General features: G+C 41.3%; 1 protein-coding gene across 1 annotated transcript; it reads right to left on the reverse strand.

Annotated features, from left to right (window-relative positions):
- Window positions 1-303: 303 nt before the first annotated feature.
- On the reverse strand, window positions 304-20,885 carry LOC146175822 (equilibrative nucleoside transporter 3-like). The gene is made up of 13 exons (XM_084582174.1): window positions 20,341-20,885; window positions 15,148-15,229; window positions 14,491-14,645; window positions 13,388-13,482; window positions 12,559-12,609; window positions 11,164-11,249; window positions 9,395-9,541; window positions 8,511-8,544; window positions 6,332-6,402; window positions 5,183-5,297; window positions 3,738-3,823; window positions 3,260-3,459; window positions 304-918 (listed from the first exon to the last, which is right to left on the reverse strand). The coding sequence occupies exons 1-13, from the start codon at window positions 20,562-20,564 to the stop codon at window positions 807-809; spliced, it is 1,458 nt and encodes a 485-aa protein (XP_084438300.1). The 5' UTR covers window positions 20,565-20,885; the 3' UTR covers window positions 304-806.
- Between the last annotated feature and the right edge of the window lie 179 nt (window positions 20,886-21,064).

The following is a 21,064-nucleotide window of genomic DNA, read 5'->3' on the forward strand; positions in this document are numbered from 1 at the left end:
CCTCCACTTAAAATAAAAGGCATCTAACTACAATAATTAACAGACAGAATATAAATGCAAGAGCAGCTGCCAATGCTCTTCCTTGTTTATATAGGCTTCATAACAACAGATCTCTGTAATGAAACACACGAGGCACTTTATGTGATAATGGCTATTGAATAACAAATGCACAATCTCCAATTAAGATTGAAGGCATCCCACTATGACAATTACTAGATAAAAATATACAAGGGCAGCTCTCATGATTTATTTATTTATTTATTGATACTGCAATCCCAGTGTTGGAATTTTAGCAGGGTGCTCTTGTTTATAGGTTTTATAACAGCAGATCTACACACTCAAACAAATGCAGTAAAACCCACAAGTGTTGGCAGCGAGGAATGAAAACAGACAGGAACAAAGTCATTCTTTTTTCATCACCGTCCCTCGTGATAAAATTAATCCAAATATCCTCCAAAAATCCAAAGCAAGCAGAGTGAGCTACGTTGTCTCCAAGATAAAGGAAGCAAAACACATACACACACACATAAATATGTGAGTGTACTGCTACTTTCCAACTTGGGAAAAAAAAAAAAACCTCAGTGAGGTCCGCTAGCTAGTACCACTGTTCCAAGATCCAGTGAGGAATGGGAGATTCCACAGTGTATTTGGAACTAAAACACTGCTTCCATGGAATGCACTCTAAGCAACCAATGAAGGTGTTGTCCTAAGTCTGTAACTAGGCTCATCACGACATTCAAACACAAGAAATCACTGGTCCAAGGCATGCCTCGAGCAACAAGTCAATGTTTTTAAGGGCCCTGGTCTCAAAGCAGCTTGGCAAGAAGGACAGTCAGGAAGCCTCCTATGGTGAGGCCTGTCATGATTGCTGAGCACATGAGAAATCCTGCCCTCTCCTGGAGGTAGGTCTCCACTTTCCTGAAAGAGTGAAGTACAAAATTGTGTTAGCGCCAATGAATTCAGCTATTGTACCACCAAATGCAATTAGCATACGAGACTTCCTTCAAATCCACACCAAAACAAGAGAATAAATATTCCAATTGTGAGATGACATACTCGTAAAGCTAAGTACTGAAAAAAAAAAAAAGTATAACTAATAAAGGGCTGTGGCTGTGGCAGCTTATGTATATGGGTGACCATTGTTTGGCAATCAAAAAGTCAGACTACAATATGTGCAGTCATTTGCCTGTTTTGCTCAAGCCAGTGAGTACTGCAACTGGATGTCACTCTAACAGCAGCAGTGTACTGTCCTGTGTCATCCTTTTTTTTTTTTTTGTCCATGTTTTTGCTAAAATATGCAACCTCCTACAACCTCTGGAACTGCGGGTTCGTGTGACATGGCATAATAGTCACCTTCGACTGGACCATGACTTGAAGGTCAAGAAATTTTTTTGTAGGGGTGGCATCTTTCGCTACTTGTTTTTATTGCATAAGCAATACTACGCCAGGGTTTCAGCCCGTCGCGTAAACCCGACCGGTAACCACGTTTGACCTTTAGAGAGACCGCAGATGGAGCCCCTTTTCAAGCCATCAGGTAAACCCGGTCGGTAGCCACACCACGCCACAGAAGAAAAAGAAGAAGACATAACAGAAAGAGAAGCTATGTCGGCTTTGCTTACGCAACCTACCGGGTTTAGCTAAAGCTAAACCTTAGTTAATTTTTTTTGTTAGAACTGTCCGAGACTTGAACAGTTTGCCGTCAAGCACTCTGTACATTCGATGCAATGATGCTTTTTACAATGCATTGAATTAACATGTCAAGTCGTACTTGACATATTGTTACGGACGAGCAACGACGAAGAAGCGGTTTGGTTGGAGGTGCGAGGTACTTCATCATCACCCCTCATCCTGGTCCAGAGCTTCGGTGCCGTGCCACTCCTTGCGCCGTCGGCTGAAGGTTAGGAGGCATCGCATGGCTGTTCCCCAGCCTGCCGGACCCAGCAAGGCCTTGCCGTCCCCCCGCCCCAACCACAAGACACGACGAAGGAGAGACTGACCGGAGACGCCACACATGACCACAAGACACAAGAAGAGACCCGAACGACCATATGTGACCCCACTGACCAGATGTACCGACCAAAGACCCCACCACCGAAGACGTCGCTACACTTCAAGACATCCTCCCCTGCCTATGCCATGCGGCGCGTTCCTTGGCCTTCGCCATTGAGTCGTGGGAATGCGTGGCCCGAGTGTGTCCTGGGCCAAGGTTCTTCAGGAATCATTGTGCCGGCAAGCCGTTCTATTCTTCCTCCTTCCTCTTCTTCTTCAAGCATCCAGACACGCTCATCATCATGCCATGGAATTATCACCATCGGTAAACTTCCTCGTTCACAATCGGGACGATCGCTCGGTGGCCCCGGGTCATGTTACGGACGAGCAACGACGAAGAAGAGGGCAGTGGCGCAGGCAGGAGCGCTCGCGCTAGGCCCGCTAACATTTTCCATTAAACGTCATCTCGCGACCATCGAGCATCATATCTCTATTCTCCTGTTTTCATCAGCCTGCCGCCACGTAACAATATGTAGCCCCCTTGCTGTAATGCCCTACAGCGAGATGCAGGTACCCAATAAAAAATATCAAGAACAACCTTATGTAACCGGCTGGTTTTTCACCCATGCTAACTGCTCACAGTTACCTTCAAAGCCATATGTTGCAGCACACCGGTTAATATTTCTCCAACATAGCAAACCAACCAAGTTTCTGTCCTACTGCACAATGATCATCGAAACTGTTACTGTGTTAAGGACCAGTTTTCTTTTTACTTATGGCATCAATTTACACACACAATATGTAATATTATATACAGTTAAATCTCTGTGATACAAATGTCACGGGGTCACAAAGGAAGATAATTTCCAAACTTCATATTTTCGAACAAAACCTGAAAGCAAAAGCATGAGAGATGCATTTTTGCAGACCTGCTTATGGCTGAAGATATTTATTTATGCTCTGGTCACCCTCACACTACTCACGGTGCATGCTGAATGACTGCCCTTTGTGCCATTGGTGATGTGCGGGAAGCATTTCGTGCTCTAGGGTGCGGTTAGGGCGAGCAAGTCTGTACCATCATAGTGGCGCAAGATAGTGTTTGGAACATTTAACATTCAGCCCATTGTGCACAGATTACCCCTGCCAGGGAATTTCACGCACTGTTGTCATCCTGAAACTTGTGTCAACGGGCACAGCCCAAACTGCATGCATATCAGCAGCACAATTTAACCATCACTATTAAAAGAACAAGGAAGACACACTGACTAACCTGGAGACCTGCAGCATGGCTGCACAGAGCAGGTATCCATTAGAGAAGGCAAATGTAGTCATCAGCAACACGAACGCAATGTCAGAGTCAAAAATGACAGGCAGGTAGTATCGAGGGTGTGCGTTGCAGAGCATGAAGAGGGGGATGAAGATGGTGCGTGCCAGGGACAGGAACAACACCACTTTCTCGTGCCTTTCATCCTGAAATGCAAAACAGTGCACTCATTTTCAGCTTCTTGCAGGACCCCTACACATTGTCTACATGACAGCTTTGCAGTAATCAAAAGGAATGCAGCAATATTTCAAACAGAACTAGCAAAGGGCTGCAAGTGTGGCAAACTACCCATACTGAAAGACTAAATGCAACATGGCTATCACTCAAAAAGAAACCAAATCAACATTATATGCAGGTGCCCTCTTAGAAGGATTAGTTGTTGTTACCTTCTTATCGATTTGAAATGAACAAAAAAAGTCCTTACCAGTGGCAGATAGGAGCAAGCAATCCTTCCACACAGATCACCAGTGTTGAACAGCAAGTAGCAGCAAACAGGCTGAAAAAACCTCCCTGAAAGAGGCAAGAGCGCAATATCAGAGCAAAGAGCTTGTCTTTTCTCTTTGGTCTGCTCATGCATGCCACCTGTAAATAGACGAAAAGCTCGCTGCTGTGCATAAGATTCATTTCACGAGCACGACATGGATGCATAAATGGCAAGTGCACCTGCAACCCTAATGGCAAGACACTCCTCAAGCTGGACACATGAGTTAACAGAATAAAGTTTTTGTTGTTTTATCTTGAGCAATCCCTTGTTTTCTTCATAGCCTAGGTAAGAGTAACACCCCTTTGACAGTACATACACATAGTGTCTTGCAAATTAGTTAGGACCATGAAAGCTCAACAGCAAAAAGGAAAAGCTTGCAGGAGGGTATAAACAGTCGAACACCACATTTTCAAAAGCGACAACATTTTCCATAGTAAAAAGTAATCACTTCCCTGTACTTAAAGCGGGTGAAACAGCTTGACTCCAAGCTGAAACCAGCCTTAACGTGTACATTTTTATCAGGTGTTTTCCGGTGCATTCCTTGAGTCCAAAATACATAAAGAAGATTTTTTTATAGTATGCACACTCATGCCACACAAACAAATTCACAGGCTTCGAAGGACGATGGGCACAAAATACCACAGTTCCGCTTCCTCAAGTGTAGCATTAGTTCAAAACTAATTCAATGTCAATGAAAACCATCCAAGGATAACTGTGAGAAGTTCAACATTAATCCAATATCGACAGCAAGCATCCAAACTTAACCGTCAGAAGTATGTTGCATGTTTTCATTGTGAAGTAGAAGTAAAAGCACATAGCCCATAAGCTCATTAGGAGCTGTGACACAGGCTCATATATTTAATGCGAGCAGCTACAAAAGAGAGAAACTGATAGAACCTGCAAAGAGCTAAGCAACGCTTGAATATATAAACATCACAGGAGCTGACTTAATTCGTGCAGATCGATTAGATTATACAAATGCATCTAGAAACTTGAATGCAAGGCCTGAATGCAAAGCCTGAATGCAAAACCTTAATTCACTCCACTGGCAACTATGCGTCTCTGCAGTCTCTATCATAAGCTCTGCATATTGTTCTTGAACATGAGGGAGTTACACATCATTCTGAACACTATCTGATGCACATTCAAAACCAGTTTTTTCTGAAAATCACAGAAGACAACTGTTATCCTAAAGGGCTTAGTATGTGGGATCAAATAACAGTTAAAAAAAAAGCAGCAGCAGAAGGATAATGTGTGAATATCAAAGGACATGGTTAATCAGCATGCAGAGCATGCAGAGGAAATGCTGAAAAAAGGCAGTAAGCATACAGAACGCCACAAAAAACATGTAAATTGTACCAGGTGGTACCGTCCACTCAACCTACCAGTCCACAAAGACCCAGACCCAACGTTTGATGAAACAACAAGGACAGTGATAGCTGGGAAGACTGACTGGGTGACGCACAAGACGTACAGGGCAGACATAGCCTGTGGCCAAACCTGCATTGCACAAACACCACAGCTTGTCATGAGAGCACTGTCTTAAAAAATGAAGGCACAGAAAACACAGAATGAGAGCAAGGAAATATTTCCTATAACAGACGCTCTAGATGTCACATCACTTCGCAATGGCACACTTGGGTTCTGTAAAAATATATGCAATTCGGATGGTTTGTACAGAATGTAGTGATGTCCTTTCTTTCTCATGGACTTTTATAACTCAAACACCTGCCTACCTTAATATGTCACCTGACTGAGCCGCATCTTACCCTTTCTGTATTTCATGTGTCAGACCCTACCAAGTGAAGTCGCAAATGCTTGAGCGATGATTATTGTGTGTGTGTGGTTTTACATGTTAAAATGCTAAGGCATTCAATCGACGCAGACACATGCCATTATTCGCTATGTTGCATGAATGGCTGTGAAGAAACCTATTTCTACAGCTTGGACTACATTGAAAACCACATTCAGCAGCTGTAAGCCAAATTAGAACAAATATCTACAAGCGATTTATGAGATGTGAGCGGTCATAGTAAGAGAGGTGCATCATCAAGCTAACGAAAACTGCCATGCATCTCATAGAGCACTAGGCACTTCAAACTGCACCCCATTATTTTAAAGATAACTGCGATTAACACTATGCACTTGCAGCTTCTTGCAATTTTGCTCAATCTCCCATTTATTGCTCACCGCTGAAAAGAAACAGACCTTAATAATATAAATGTCTTTAAACATTTTTCTGCCTAATTTGCTATGGAGGATGACTTGCATTATGGACTTTTTTGCACAGGAACAAAAGTGTCCTATTAATCAGGCAAGACTGCAATGCAGTTTTTGAAAGTTTGAAGTGCATGAAAAGAACATTGTCTACACCTACCCTCAAACTCAAGGCGCCAAATTTTGGGCAAATTCAGAAATAAGAAACAACAAATACAGTACTCAAAAGAGAAGCTGGCTAATGAAGAGTGCACAATGAGTCGCCTAGCTACAACATCAGTGGGGTGTCTAACAAGTGAAGAAAGGAAGGCACTTGCCTTTCTCAATACCAAAAGAGGCGAGACTGAAATCTCAAGGTCACCGAACGTAACCATGCTTTGAATGCTCGCTGAAAAGTAAAAAGGAAAATGTGGTTAGGCAGTGAAGAAGACCATGAAATTGTCATCCACGAAGCAGAAATGAAGAATTTCACATGAGTGCTGTACATGGCTTCCACACTCTCAAGATCATTAAGGCTGCAGTCCTTTCTGTCAAAGGAGGTGGTGGTATTTAGTGATTGTTCTACATTTAAAAGAGGGAAAATGACCCCTTCCTGAGGCTTCTTCATCAGGTGCCCCATACCGTTTGTTTTATAATATGCTGTTGCTCTCACACACACACAAGCACAAACTGTATTTGAACATGTCACGGCGATAAGTGCTACAGTATACCAATAGAGAGCTGAAGCAGACCTAAAGGAACACTGAATGCACTGTTTCTATCTCCAGCATATTGTTTGGCTGCAGTAAGCTAGAATGCAATACAGCAAAACAAAAGAAAAAAACACGAACAGGTAACGAAAAACGTGCACTAATTTTCTTCCAGACAGCTTTTGCCTAGAAATGTGACGTAAATGCACATGTCCTCTGTGAATATGACAGTATAGTGTTAAAGCAAAGTAACACTTTACTCTAAAACATAAAGACAATACACTGCTATGCCTTGGCTCCTGGCAGTCATCACAACATTATAGGAATACTGCATTAGAACTCCGCCACTCATTTCTGTGTTCCCATGAAAGGAAGCGTTTTGAAATTTGCTAAAGCAGCATCGATTTTTGCGAAATGTATAAGTGGGCAGTGCATTTTTCATTAATTTCCACGTTAAACTGGTGCATCTGACAACAGCACCACAACTCTTTGGCAGCCGTGATGTTTTGGTTTGCCCATTGCTCATGCCTAGAGTATGTATAGCGTTCGTCGCAAGTTCCTATGGCCCAAGGTCTGCTTTTGAGCAGTATAGTTCAGCAGCCACAACATCCAACGAGCTTGCAATCTCTCTACATGGTAGGAGGAGTATCATTTTCACATCTGGGAGCTTGTATAGTTTTAATGGCATCTTATGGGACAGGATATACTGCTGGGAAATATACCTTGCAGTCTGAAAACTTCTCACTAGCCCTGCACAATCTTCTGATGCACTTCTAGTCTGTCAGCACTGATGCTTCCTGCCAGAACATTGGCATTGTGATGCATGAACCAAGAATGAAAGAACCAACAGCGTATGCATTTGTGTAGCAGTATTGTCCTGCTGACATGTGCTGTTCTCGCAATTCGCCTGACCACCGTTGCCACCTTCACATGCCCTTCCTCTTAAATTTTAAGTATTCAAATTGCAGCATGCCTTGATGATTTAAACAGTACAGCTGAGACAATGGACATTTACTATTTTCTGTGGGCACGTATCTTTGCCATTCACCCCGTAGAAACCAGTCAAAAGAATAAAAAGCATTAATTAAACTGCAAAAACAGAGCAAGAAGAACAAAACTGAAAAGTGAGAGAGTTTATAAAGCAGGTTGGAGACAAAGTAACGTCAACACTGTTTACAAGGAACAGCATTTGCAATTTGTAGCACAGACATATTCAGGAAATGATACCTGGCTACAGTGGCTATGCTAGCCACAGAAACACGGGATATCACGCAGGAGTTTCACGTGCATGAATGAGGATTGACAGACCTGACATGTGGCCAAAAAGACAAAAAAGAAGTCTAAAAAAGAAAAGCTCATCTTTGCAAGAAAATATAGAATAAATTTTTCATATATATTGGGTATGATTTCAGCAATCGATTTCCTGAAAAGTTCAAAACAATGTTGCAGTGCCCCTTTAAAAATTGTCCCCTATTTGCAAGTTAAATGAAGCACAAGATGATGCTGCCTTTTGTCATTAAGAAGATATGATGATGTCGAAGCAAAGTATCTGGTACAGTGCCTTGCTTTTAAGCTGAACTTTCTACAAAGAAATATAGTTAATTTTTCATGTCAGAGGAGATGTAGTTGTACCTCTAGTTTATTTCTCAGCCAAAAAAAGCACACAGCACTCATCAGAGGTGGGCAAAAAGCCAACGTCATCAATCCTCCTCTATAGGCGGACCAAAGATATGACGTCACCTCATGCCTGTGGTGTCAGACAAAGCGGGCAACAAGTAGGCAAAGCACATGAACCATCTCGACTCACCTTCTGGGTGTTTCATGGAGTGAATGAAGAAATCCTGCAGATGTAAGGAAGAAGACAGAAAACATCTGAGCACACGTGAGGACATGCATATATTGCGCTCTCCAGTGAATGGACAGCGATTTATATCACAGGCTTAGGTAGAGAGAGCCAACAGTGACAGGAGCACTACATTCGCTGTGAAAGGCTACGAAGTTCCACATGTACTTTCACAGCATTAGGCTTCATAGCCATTCATCCTCGTCCATCTACTCTATGCTTCCCTGTTTGTCCGACTAAGAATTCACTCGCACTTGCATTAAATTTTAAGGCGAAAGCCTTACTTATCTCATGATGAAAGTCTCGCGTGGGTAAGATCTGTCCGAGAGATTCTGCGGGGTATCGATGGGGTTCTGTCTCACCATTAAGAAAATAGTAATAGTCAGTGATGGTTAAAGTCATTTAGTGGTGATGAGAATATTGATAGTAATGATGATAGTGACAATGACAGTCATGATGATGATGGCAGAGATAGCGACTGGTAAATAGTGACAGACAATGATAGTGATAGACAGTGATAGTAAGGAGATAGAGTCTCTCTAGATAACCACTCTCTCCTTCTTTCCCTCTGCCTCTCACTAGAGGAATCAAGGGCATTGCTAAAATTGGAGCAGGGTGGCCAAAAGGCTGTACGTAAAATGACTCATGTGCTCCCCTGAATTTTTTTTCTATGATGCTCAGCGCTGTTTACTTGTATCTGCACTTCCACCTACTCCGAATCACAAGTACTAATTGACACCCCTATCTGCACTCACACACATGGCTCCTCTTTCATGCTCACACCAGAAAATTGAGTGAAACTATGCCTTCTCAATCCAAGCAGAGCAAATGACACTAGCGACGCTCACCGTGTAGAGCATGGCGACAAAGCAGGCCAAGGCAACAATGAAAACAGCGATGGCGCAGAGGAAATAGCCCAGACCTGCCGTTGTGGGATCTGTGTGACCCAAAAGGCAGATGATTTGCAGGATGGATGCAAACAGGCCGCCAACAGCCTGGAATCCGAGGAAAGCCAGAAGTGCACACATGTCATTTCATTTCCGATTAGCTCTTCTAGTAATGGATAGTTAGTTATATTGAGTTTTATGGCACAAAAGCAACTAGGGCTATTATGCATCAAACACAGGGTTAAAATGGTTTGTGCTAAGGACAAAGCTTTTTGACAACTATAGTTTGTTTAGCACATTGATTTTCTAGAGAAATTAAAAATATGTGAAAAATTATTCTTGTGCTGGTTGACCTAAAAGCAGCATGGGGTGTGACCAGAAGTGTTCATTGTAAAATAATGGAAAATGTGTTTTTTTTCTTACGTCTTCTGGCTTTGACGCGAAATTAAAATGTGGTTTACTATGAGTATATACCACTGTGCATTTCATAAAAAGGTTTATATTTATTTTTCAGTAACAAGTTATATGAAACACGTGCGTCTGTCCTATGCGTAGACGACATCAAATTACGTTTGTGAGGCATTCCTGATACCAACACGATTTCCGTTCTCCGAAGATAGGCTTTACAAAATGCAATTTGTTGTTAACTTCCTATGCAGTGTGCCACACACATAGTAGTTATCTCTCAGTTTACTGTATATTAAGCTTCACACCATTCCTGTGCATGATGAAATGAGCTATTTCACGTTATATTTGTGCATTATGGCATGAACTACAGTTAAATCTTGTTACAAGAGACACTGTTACAAGAGACACTCGGTTATAAGAGACATTTGAAAATGGTTTGGTTGGTTTTCCTATGTCTGTCATGTTAACAACATTGCATACAAGAGACATGGTTACAAGAGACACTCGGTTACTAAGGACAACTTTTGCAGGTCCCTGGAGCAAATTCTTCACTATTTACAAGAGACACAACCCAGGTGTGCTCATGCAATGCATCTGGAATGTACCAACTCGTACATGATGCACTTCAGATTCCCTTAGCTAAATTCTGTTCCATATCAGTGTCCTTTTTATTGTGTATGTCAGGAACTGAGGAGTGCTTCCCCATGATTGGAAAGTCAAAACGGCATCGCATTACTGTTACCTACGAAGCAAATCAAAATGCATGAATGACATCCAGCATTTTTAACTCCTCACTTAAAATTTGATCACAAGATGAAAGCTTAGACTCCTGATGTCTTTCTCTTTGTGAATCATCTGAGGGTGACAAGCATGTAAGAGTGCCTCAAAGGTATTAGAGAAACAGGAAGGCTTGCTAAGTGAAGTGCTTTACCTCCAGAATTTGGGAAGGAATACACTCTACACTCACAAAAATACAGACTAGTAGGAATAACTTCTTTAAGCCTTCCTGAACAATTTCCTGTTAATGCATGTGAATGCATTTATATACTGATGTGCAGTAAACTGATCAACACAGTGATTTTAGAACATTTGGTTACAAGAGACCTTGCTTACAAGAGACATGTTTTTCGGGTCCCTTGAGTGTCTCTTGTAACGAGGTTTTACTGTATATGTAATGCGTGATGTTTGCAAATAATTCTCTCATTCTTTTATTGCATTGTTCAGAGGCACACATCTGACTTCATAAAAACAAACTCAAGGCAGTAGAGCAGGTGCTAATTTGCGACACAAACTCAACAGGCTCTCGGCCAATATCCACATACCATTCCAATGACTAGATTGTGCATGTATTCCGAAGGCAAGAGTGTGGCTAGGCCCATGATTCCACCTTGAAGCCATGATACAAACACTAAAAAAGCAAAAAGAAGTTCACAAAATTGTTCAGCCACAAAAGAACATGTTTTTGCAATAAGAAAACCGAGGTCAGGCTCGCATGATCAAACAAGCAAGAAAGCAAGAGTATTTTCCCTTCAAAAGACAACTGAATTCAATGAGGCAAATATCAACTAGCCCAATTCACTTCCTTGTTTATCCAATCCTAGAGTCTCTTGTAAAAACAGTTGAGAATTTAAAATGGTATTGTATTAAAATGTTTGGCTTTAGTTCAAAAGTAGCTACTTTTCAAAATCCAGAGTGAAACAGGAGAAATTGAAATGCTGGTAAAAGCAGAACCTTGAAATAACAAGTATAAGAATATTACAATGCAAATGCACCATTATAATGAAAACAACAATGTTCCCAAAACCAAAGCTGCCATAGCAGGTAAAAAAGAGGACGACTGATATCACCTTGTACATAGCAAATTATGCCTCATGAAACTAGTTCACGAATCTGTGTGAAATGAGCACCAATGCAATATGCAAACAGGCCTCCCAGTTTCTTCCATTTAAGTACTCCAGTACTGCCCACTTTTTTAAAGCCAGACGAGTCTCCGAGCTTGGCAGTGTCATTGACCGCATAATAAGATATAACATGACCCAGTCTACTCAGCCCACATAGGAGATAGCTGCTATCTTACAACACTCATGTACCATGCTCGACTGGAATGTGTGTTAAAATGTCCACAGCCCACGTCATTGTGAAGCAACAATGGTGATAACAAAAGTATGTTTTTTCCCTCCAGAATTTGAAAAACAATACGGATACACCTCATTGTTTGCGCACACAGCATGGTCTTCAGCACACGGTTCTAGTTTTGCAAACACCATATTTCTTGGTCACACATGCCAAGTTGCTCCGATTGCAATGCAGTTACGGGAACACCAAAGACAACTCTGTTGTCTAATGATCACTATTAGTAATAATTCATTTGCCTGCCCTTCCTTGGTATGCTAGCACTAGCCTGGCAGTAAAAAAAAAATTAATGTTTGATAAAATTGTTCTGCCATTCAATTCAAACTCAGGATGCCCATTCTGAGAATGACTGGTTGCCGCCACTTCTTTGATCAGAATGGCAGTGAAGCATCACTTCTGGCATCCACGCCAGAAATTCAGTATCAACGTCCACAGTTTACTTAAAGAATCGGCCAAAGACAAGCGACACTTCCTCAACAAAAACTCCCTTCTCAGTGAAAGCATTCATTTGCTTATCTACAGATCGATACAGGCCTCTTTCAATTTGTGCTTTAGGCAAAGGCAGAAAGCATGAAAACACTCACTGTTAAGTAGGCCTACGAGGACCACTGAGAGAATGAAGAACTCGACCTGCCCTGGGAACATGAAAATGTATCATGTCACACGATTATTACACATGCACACATATAGCACATGCAGTAAAGGAAACACTGTAAATACTGAATAGAAATTCTATTAGCACAACACAAGCAAGACAAAGGAAATTGAATACAGGTTTTGGGCCAGTGCTAGCCATATGAAAGAAAAATTCAGGCCATTCGAAATTATTGATATTGCAGGTGCTGAAATGAACTGCTATGGCAAAAACGAAAGAACGGTGGATTTTGTCATGGATTTCATAAATAGTACAGATCTTAGGGATGTCAAAGCATGAAATGCTTGAAGTTTTATTATCACAACTGCTATAATTATCCACATGAACCCAATAAAGTCTACTCCAGAAGAAAAGGACATCCAAGTGAGGGCATTGCATCTTCTATTACTGCTTGTGCTATCAATTTGTATGTGAGGGAAATATATAATTTTAGAGTGCCCATTGTTATTTTTGGTGGTATTTTAAACAAATGTTGGTGGATAATGACAGCAAATTTAACGAATTGCAATGAATAAAACTGCCTTTCAAAGAGGAATCGCAAAGTAACACTTGGTACAAGCATACTACGTATAAATGTAAGCAGTGCAAGCCCACAGGATCAAACAGAAGGGGGGAGCAATTTGTGATCCTTGAGCTCTTCCACCATCTTTGTGGCTTTGCACCATGCTCCTTTCATCACAACATGGCAGGAAGCCCAGCCTTTGACCCCAAAAAAATGGTCCGATGGCAAAATTTTTTAAATATGCCGGAACTCTTACAATTGTCAGTGTTGACTTTCACAAAGGCTGTGAGTACAACAAAGAAAGCAATGCAGAGGCTGAATCCCAGAATGTTGCGAGTCTCCTGCCTAATCCTAAAAAAGAAAAAAGTGAACACAAGTCAGGAGAGGCGGAATTGACACCAAGTAAAACTTGGCAAAAACTTGGTCCACCAAAAATAAGCCTTGTCAACAAGAACAGTCATGTGTCTCACAGGGCACATTAGTCACATTGATTACACTCTGTTTGACACTTAGCATGCAACACTACTACAGCTCACATGCCCATCCAAACTATCTACATTTCCATCCAAAACGTTGTCCGCCATCAACATGAAAAAGAGCATTCAAAACTAAGCTCGATCAGAGGGTATAACTGAATGCCAGATTACCCCACAACAAGGTATCCTTTGTTGCGAGAATAAGCATGTTCTGTGATTTGCTACGGCCAGCATTTCCGTTTGTACATCGTGTTTTCGCCCTAACTCTTACTGAGGTCTCAACAAGCGCGCGCTTCCGCATGTGCACCAGTTTGGACAGCTTCCACAACATTGCATGCTAGGAGTGAAATACATCAAATTCACAATATCTGAGAATGACTTGCAACAGCCCTGCCAAAACTCAGAAAGTGGATATGACAACAACAACCAATGTCTCAATTTGTCACAAACACTCCAGGCAAACAATACAAAAAAGTATGGTAGTTGGCTGTGACTCTACCAATCCCTAATGTAAGGTCTCAAAGAGCATTTTAAAAGCCTACATAGTGCAACTTATAAGCATAACTAAATGTGCCAGATCCCCTACCCAACTAACAAGCGATGCCTCCCCCCCCTTTCCTGCTATGTACTTTGTTGAGGAATCTGAATAGGACTTCAGATGGTCATAGCTACTCGACCCCTGTGAGTGCCTGGACAAGTCAAAGGACTGTGCCACAAACTCTTTTGTATTATTATTTCTAATGTGCCGCTATGGAGGAGGAATTGTGGGCAGATTTAACGCAAGGCTAATCCCACCCTTGGCCAACAAACCTTTCATGTTGTCGACAGACTGACAGCAAAAAGTACGCCCAAGAAGAAGAAACTGTAAGGAATCTGCTCTCACTTGTGGTTGAAGAGTGTCCCCAAGTAGACGGCTACAAGTGAAGGAAATGTGCTGGCCACAGAGAAGGCACCAAATATGTGGGCCTGCAGTGGAGTCTTGTGTGTGAAGCTGTAGTCGTACGGGGCAGAGATGTTTCTGAACTTGTACATCCAGAACTGTTCGTGAAATGAGAAGACACACAAATGTCATCCCACCGAGACTAATACCACACACACCGAAATCAAGGTCCATCCAAATCCTTTAGAGGTTTGTCGAAGATAGTCCTAATCTGTAGCATTTAATGTTCTTAGAGAAAGTGAAATTCTTGTACTATATATATTTAATTCCTTGCAAATAACTTTAATACCATAACCAATGAATCTGCTTGCTAAAAAATCGTCACTACTAAGTTTTGAAAACAGTTTAGTGACTTTTGAGGCTTGCACCATTTCCTCCATTCAGTAAGGTGTCTATTTTTTGCTGAAACATAATTGTCCAAACTTACTTGGGATTAAGTTTCGGTGTCCCTTTCAACACATACTACGCTGCTATAACGACATAAGCCACCACCAAATTGGCAGTATGAATTTCACCGAGATACAATTTTCTGACACCTCCTGTTAGCTCGAGAAATAATCCACATGAAAAAATGAAGCAGAAGTGTAAACGAAAACTTACATCACTTGCATTTGTAGTGAAGTTCCAAGGGAGTATGACAACCATTCCAAGCAGAAGGAATACATTCTTAACAAAGTAATACCTATCAAATAAATAAGGAAAGAGTAGCAATGATAATGCAAATGTGAGAAATTTTTTAGCAAAATGCAAGCTAAAACCAAATAAACACTACAAAGCTTTAGTAATGCATATCCTTACCACAAATAGAAAATTACAAAACTAAAAATCAATCTAACCGTCTCTTCATACAGAAAAAAAACAAGGCCCAAAGCATTGTGCAAGAATGAATGACTGAAAAAAGGACTATTAAATGCACACAAGATGTAGTCGGTGTAACTTATTGCAAGATTTCAATGGCCATTTTAGCTGTTCAGGCCTGCTCACCAAGCCTTTGCTGGTGTTGAAGGTCAAAGCCAGATGAAGCATCGTCTTAATGGTTAGATTTTGTTGACATTCTTGTATCATGCTATCTGCTTTACCACCGTAAAACACACTTTGCATCATAGAGATCCAGAAAGGTTTTAAACAGTAATACTGGGACCTTCACTGAGTTTCGACTTATGTGCTGCACAGCTTTAGCCTTCGTTAGCCCAGATCGTGACATTACCAGCATACCTTATGCTTCTAGTTTTGCTTCTAGTTTCTCTGGTGAATAGCAGTAGGGATAGCACTGCCCCTTGTGGATTTCCTCTGTTCCTAGACTTATGGGGTTACTTGAAGGAAGCAAGTTTATAATGCCTTTCCAACCAAAGAGGAAAGTTTTTTATATAACTGTGTTTTTATATAATTGTAAGTCTTTTCCCCACATCCATCTCCAGTAAGCTTTTGAGTATGGATCCGTGTTTGATGTTGTTAAGTGCTCCATTAAGGTTCAAGGCTAGTACCTCTTTGGTTAAGGATTTACTGACGTAATTGAGGATATTCCCCTTCGCTTGTTATTGAATGTCCTGAGTGGATAAATTGGGCTTAGATCGAAAAGTTAGTTTAGGAGGAGGTTGTTATTATCAATGAATTCTTGCTGTCAATGAGAATTACCCGCTTGGAAAGTATTTCTACTCATATCAGTGATATTAGGTCTAAATTGCTTAATGCATTTCCTTTGTGGGCTTAAGCATTAATTCTCTTTCTGCAGTTTTCCAGCTTTTTTATACCTGACCTTAGCTCAAGCGCTTAATACCAAGGCTGCTCACTGAATGGTCATCCGAACAGGAAAACAACTTTGTTAGTCAACGTAGAAAGACGGGCTAGTTGGTCTTGATAAGTAGAGTGCATATTTTGTCAGCGTAAAATTAAAGACAGGACTAAAGGAGAAAGACAAGGGACAAACGCTGAACTTCAACTGTTGAAGTTCAGCGTTTGTCCCTTGTCTTTCTCCTTTAGTCCTGTCTTTAATTTTACGCTGACAAAATATGCACTCAACTTTGTTAGTAATTTGATCTGGGCCAGAAGATGCATTCTCCACATCGAATTCTCCACACTTAAGCATTGAGCTTCACGTTTGGTGCCCTTTTGTAATCTGAATATTTCAGTGAACAGGCTACAACAAAAATTAGCGATATATTGTTAGGCCCAGTGTATAGCACTTTTGTGAAAGACTTCAGCATTCCTGTGCACCAAACGTACATGCCCAAGTGTTATGTGCGTGACTCAACGTCGTGTTGATAACAATGGTCACATAAGGTGCTCAGAAGATAAAGCAGCAGTAAACAGTAGTAAAGATAAAGTCATATGGACCTCTGTACTAAAAACGACATACGGCCCCATGTATTGGAGGCCGAAAATTCCACTTGGTGAGATCAAGTGGGAGAGTCTATGACTCTACACTTTACACTTCATGGGACGACTAAAAATGGCCAAAAACATCCCCAACAAAACCATGCATTTTGATTAACTCCAAGAGTATGATTCTTGCTGCATCCAACTCAATAAAAGGAACAAAAAAGTTGAGTGCAGACTATCTATACTTTTGGCACATATTTTGGTAAACTGGTGAAGCAATGTTACTATGGCCTGAATTCATCAGTAACTAGCGGTGATTTAACCATGCCTACATGAACTGCTCATGGCCAAGTTATGGGATGTCTGATGGATGAGCCCAAGGCTAAAAAATCTTGTTTTGTGCACCAAAATATCTTTACAAAAGCACCAACAAACAGTGTCTGGCAAAATACGATATTTCAGCTATAGTCTTGTATAAAATGAGCCAATGGGTACTTCCCCTCATTTTTCTATATCCTTGGATGTACCCACAGCGTAGCATTTGATGCGATTCACAATTATGAGAGATGCCCCTTCATATGAACAAACAACATTGGCCACTGATATGCATATTCACCATTCAGCAGCATGCAACAGTTAAACAGTTAAACAGTGCAAGAGTTTAACTTTGTTCTGGGGCATACAGTCTTTTGATACTGTAAATGGAGTGTTGCTTCAGAACATGAACCCAAAATACCCTACCATAAGCCGAATAAACCTTTTTCGCATGCATGTACCTCACCGGGGTGGCGCAGTGATTGAGCGCTCGACTATTGTGCCCAAGGATGCGGGATCGAATCCCGATGCCCGCTTTTTGGTGGAGGCGAAAAGCTAGGCGCCCGTGTGCTGTGCGATGTCACTGCACGTTAAAGAACATCAGGTGGTCGAAATTTCCGGAGCCCTCCACTACGGTGTCTCTCATAGCCTGAATCGCTTTGGGACGCTAAACCACAAAAGCAAACTTTTTCGCATAGCAAACTTTTCCTCGTAGTGCATGCAAGACAGCAAAAAGTAGCAGTTAAAACAATTCTGGAGGTCACTAGAGGTACCAAGGTGACATTAGCAGGTGGTGAAAACACAGAGTGATAGTAAGCCGGACTTTTGAACTATTCAGTTTCAGCTAAATCCTCACCATACCTTCAGCTGCAGTGGCCAGCATAAGAATTGTCTTTAGCTAAAGGTTAGTTCGAATAATGACCACTTTTGCCACATTCTTTTAGTTTGTTATAGCTAACATGTTAACAGCAATGCATATGGGTGCAACCGAATCAAATCAAATCCCTGCAGCATGCTGTAACTAGCACAATAAGCAGCGCTGTGATATTATCGGGCATGACATAAGCATTTTAGTGGCCGATTTACAAGCTGCCAGTGAAGGTTAACAAACCCAAACGTTCCGCCACAAGTTTATGGTAGGGCAACCGCTGCACGTGGAGGGACGCTATGGTAGGACACAATGTAAAGAAAAAAAACATCAGGTGCTGCTAACTATGGGTCATCTTATGTGGAATGTGTATTACTCCACTGAACAGTAAATGCGATTAGACTTTGAAATTTGACCATACCAAACAAGCCAGACAAATGAAAATTTTTGAACCTGTAATTTGGTCTGATGCTTAGGTTTTAATTTAGGTAAACAGAAGAGCTTCAACAGTGGACTACTTTCTGTCATGGAGGGGTTGTATGTGGTGGTTACTGCAGACTTGAGTTGTATCCAACTATAGTGAGTAATTACTTCGCATCATATGGATTGTTTTCTATGTTTATTTCACATGCCTTGCCTGTGAAATGCACTGAAATCTCGCATATTACCCTTTCGAACTAGGCATGTGAAATAAAAGCAGAAAACCATAGATGTCTAAATGTTATGAAATTTTTATCTCTCCTTGAAATATTTTTTTTCCAATTGTGGAGAAAGTCACAGAACTTTATTTATCAGAGATGTATGCCTAATTAAGGAGTAATTAATGATTATAGCATCCACTCAACTCACCTCTCGCCCTATTACATGCTAGCCATCCCCATCAGCTCAATCGGTATAGCAACTGTTCCACTGCGGTGCTGGTTACAGTTCGAACCCCAGACTGGGACTAATTTTCATTACACTACAAATTTTCTGAGCAATCCGCTAGCTTTCTTCATAGCTGTCAGCTTGCTTTGGGCAGATGGTAGTGAGTAATTATTTCCATATTACAAACCCACTTTGCCTTTGGGTTTTCACTTAAACTTGGACCAATACGGATGCCCAAGCACTTTATGGCAGCTCCAGTGTAGCATTGTCGGTGCATGCTTTTGTTTGTTTTGTAAGCACTGACTCTTTAAAATGTGCCGAATTGCTTGCATAATGACTGCTTAAGATAAGAATTAACCAATAAAAGTACAACTGTGACATCAGAAACTATGTTAATATGTTACAGAGCCCAATTAATCCTCTGGGAGTACGGAAATATTTTCTGTTCAATCAGCGGTGACTTACATCTGAGCTCAGCACCACATTTGTAATCATATATTTCTGTAATGAGGACACTGCCTTGCTTAACTTTTATTTAAGAATTGAATCCTCAAACTTACTCCTCAAAAATGGTGTTACCATGGCATGGACACCAGGGTTCACAGGCAGCAATTTGAAGTTTCTAATGAAGATACTAGTTCTATAATCAGCATGCTGAATCTGAATTATATAAATATGAGATGGACTCGAATGATTCTTCCAAATAACTTTCGTATCTTTTTTAAAGCAAACAAAATGAATGTGTATAAAGAAATACACTCACACAGGTCACAACAGCTGCAAGGAAATGCGGAAACGCTGCAGCTGTGAGCCACATTTCAGACTATGCTAAACTCTGACTAATTTGATGTGTCTATCACAGCATGCTTTGGCAGCAAAGTATTAATAAAGCAGAAGGCGCCACAGGAAATTACAGAGCTTGAGTGCACCTACATCTAACAGCTACCTCACAGAGTTTGAGTCAATAGCACGATTCTAAAGAGCTGTGGTCCTACGAACAAAAAAGCACTACGCTTTTTGCGGGCTACATATGAAGAAAAAATTAAGCGACTTCTATGACAGCGAGTTTATGTATTTTGACTCAGTACTCGACAAAAATATTTCCAGATAGCTACTGTTGGAGAAATGGTGAAGCTTCATTCATATCAGGGATCAAATCCCATCAGAGATCGTGCTATTATCAACTAATTCTAGGTCGAACTTTACTACAGCTTCAAATATTTTTCTTTCCTCCTTTTACTTTCGCGCGGGAATCAGGTTGTATGACAGGTGCACTTGTCCTTTACTTTCGAGCACTGGTCCAACTCGGTTAATAAATATCACCGGCAGAATAAAATCCATCAGCGCGTTGACATCGATCGCATCAATTCAAAGTTCTGCAGGGAAGACAACGAGTACTGTTCCCATCTGGTAGAAATGCTCACCTATCGACAGGCAGCACAAACGGCAAAGGCGAACCTGGTGCAAGCAATGGATCGTCTACACTGCTGTCAACATCGTCAGCTGCTCGTATTGTCACATTTCGAGACACAGGTGGCCCACCACTGGTTTCTGAAGCACCGACCTCGCGGAGTAGCGGTGCCTGGTCACTATGTAGCGCTAAAGTGGTGCGGAAATTGCGCCTGTAAGTAGGTACGTCACCATCCATGACTGCGATCAGCTCCTCTCTAGTTCACAAGTTCTCTAGCTTGACAAAACAGCTGTGGAAAGCGCCTCTGACACAAGGTATGATATGAATCATGTGCGTTTCCGTCGGCTTCTCCGCTAACTGAGCACTTATGGAGGACATAGCCCTGCTCACAAATGCTACCGACGTTGGAGACTCATGCTAGACAGTTCACGTGTAAGCACCACTGCCACGGGTTTAGCACACCACCAGTACCACCAGACACAACAAATCAACAGCTGCGCTCATTCAACCGAGATGATTCACTTGCCAACATTTCATTTTTATACCAAAGCGTCACGTGACAGCGATGAGTAAATGACGAAAAAAACGTCACTGAAAAAGCACCTTATCGGCCAATCCGCGTTCTTAACCAGTCAACTGCTCAGCACACCAAAATATAGCCACTTTTGTGGCTTGTTATAATTCATACTGAAACTAAATTATAAAAAAGTAACTTGTATATAACTTTGTAAGCAAAA

The sequence above is a fragment of the Amblyomma maculatum genome, chromosome 10 (assembly GCF_055883805.1).
Source record: "Amblyomma maculatum isolate TAMU_Amacu chromosome 10, ASM5588380v1, whole genome shotgun sequence".
NCBI lineage: Eukaryota > Metazoa > Arthropoda > Arachnida > Ixodida > Ixodidae > Amblyomma > Amblyomma maculatum.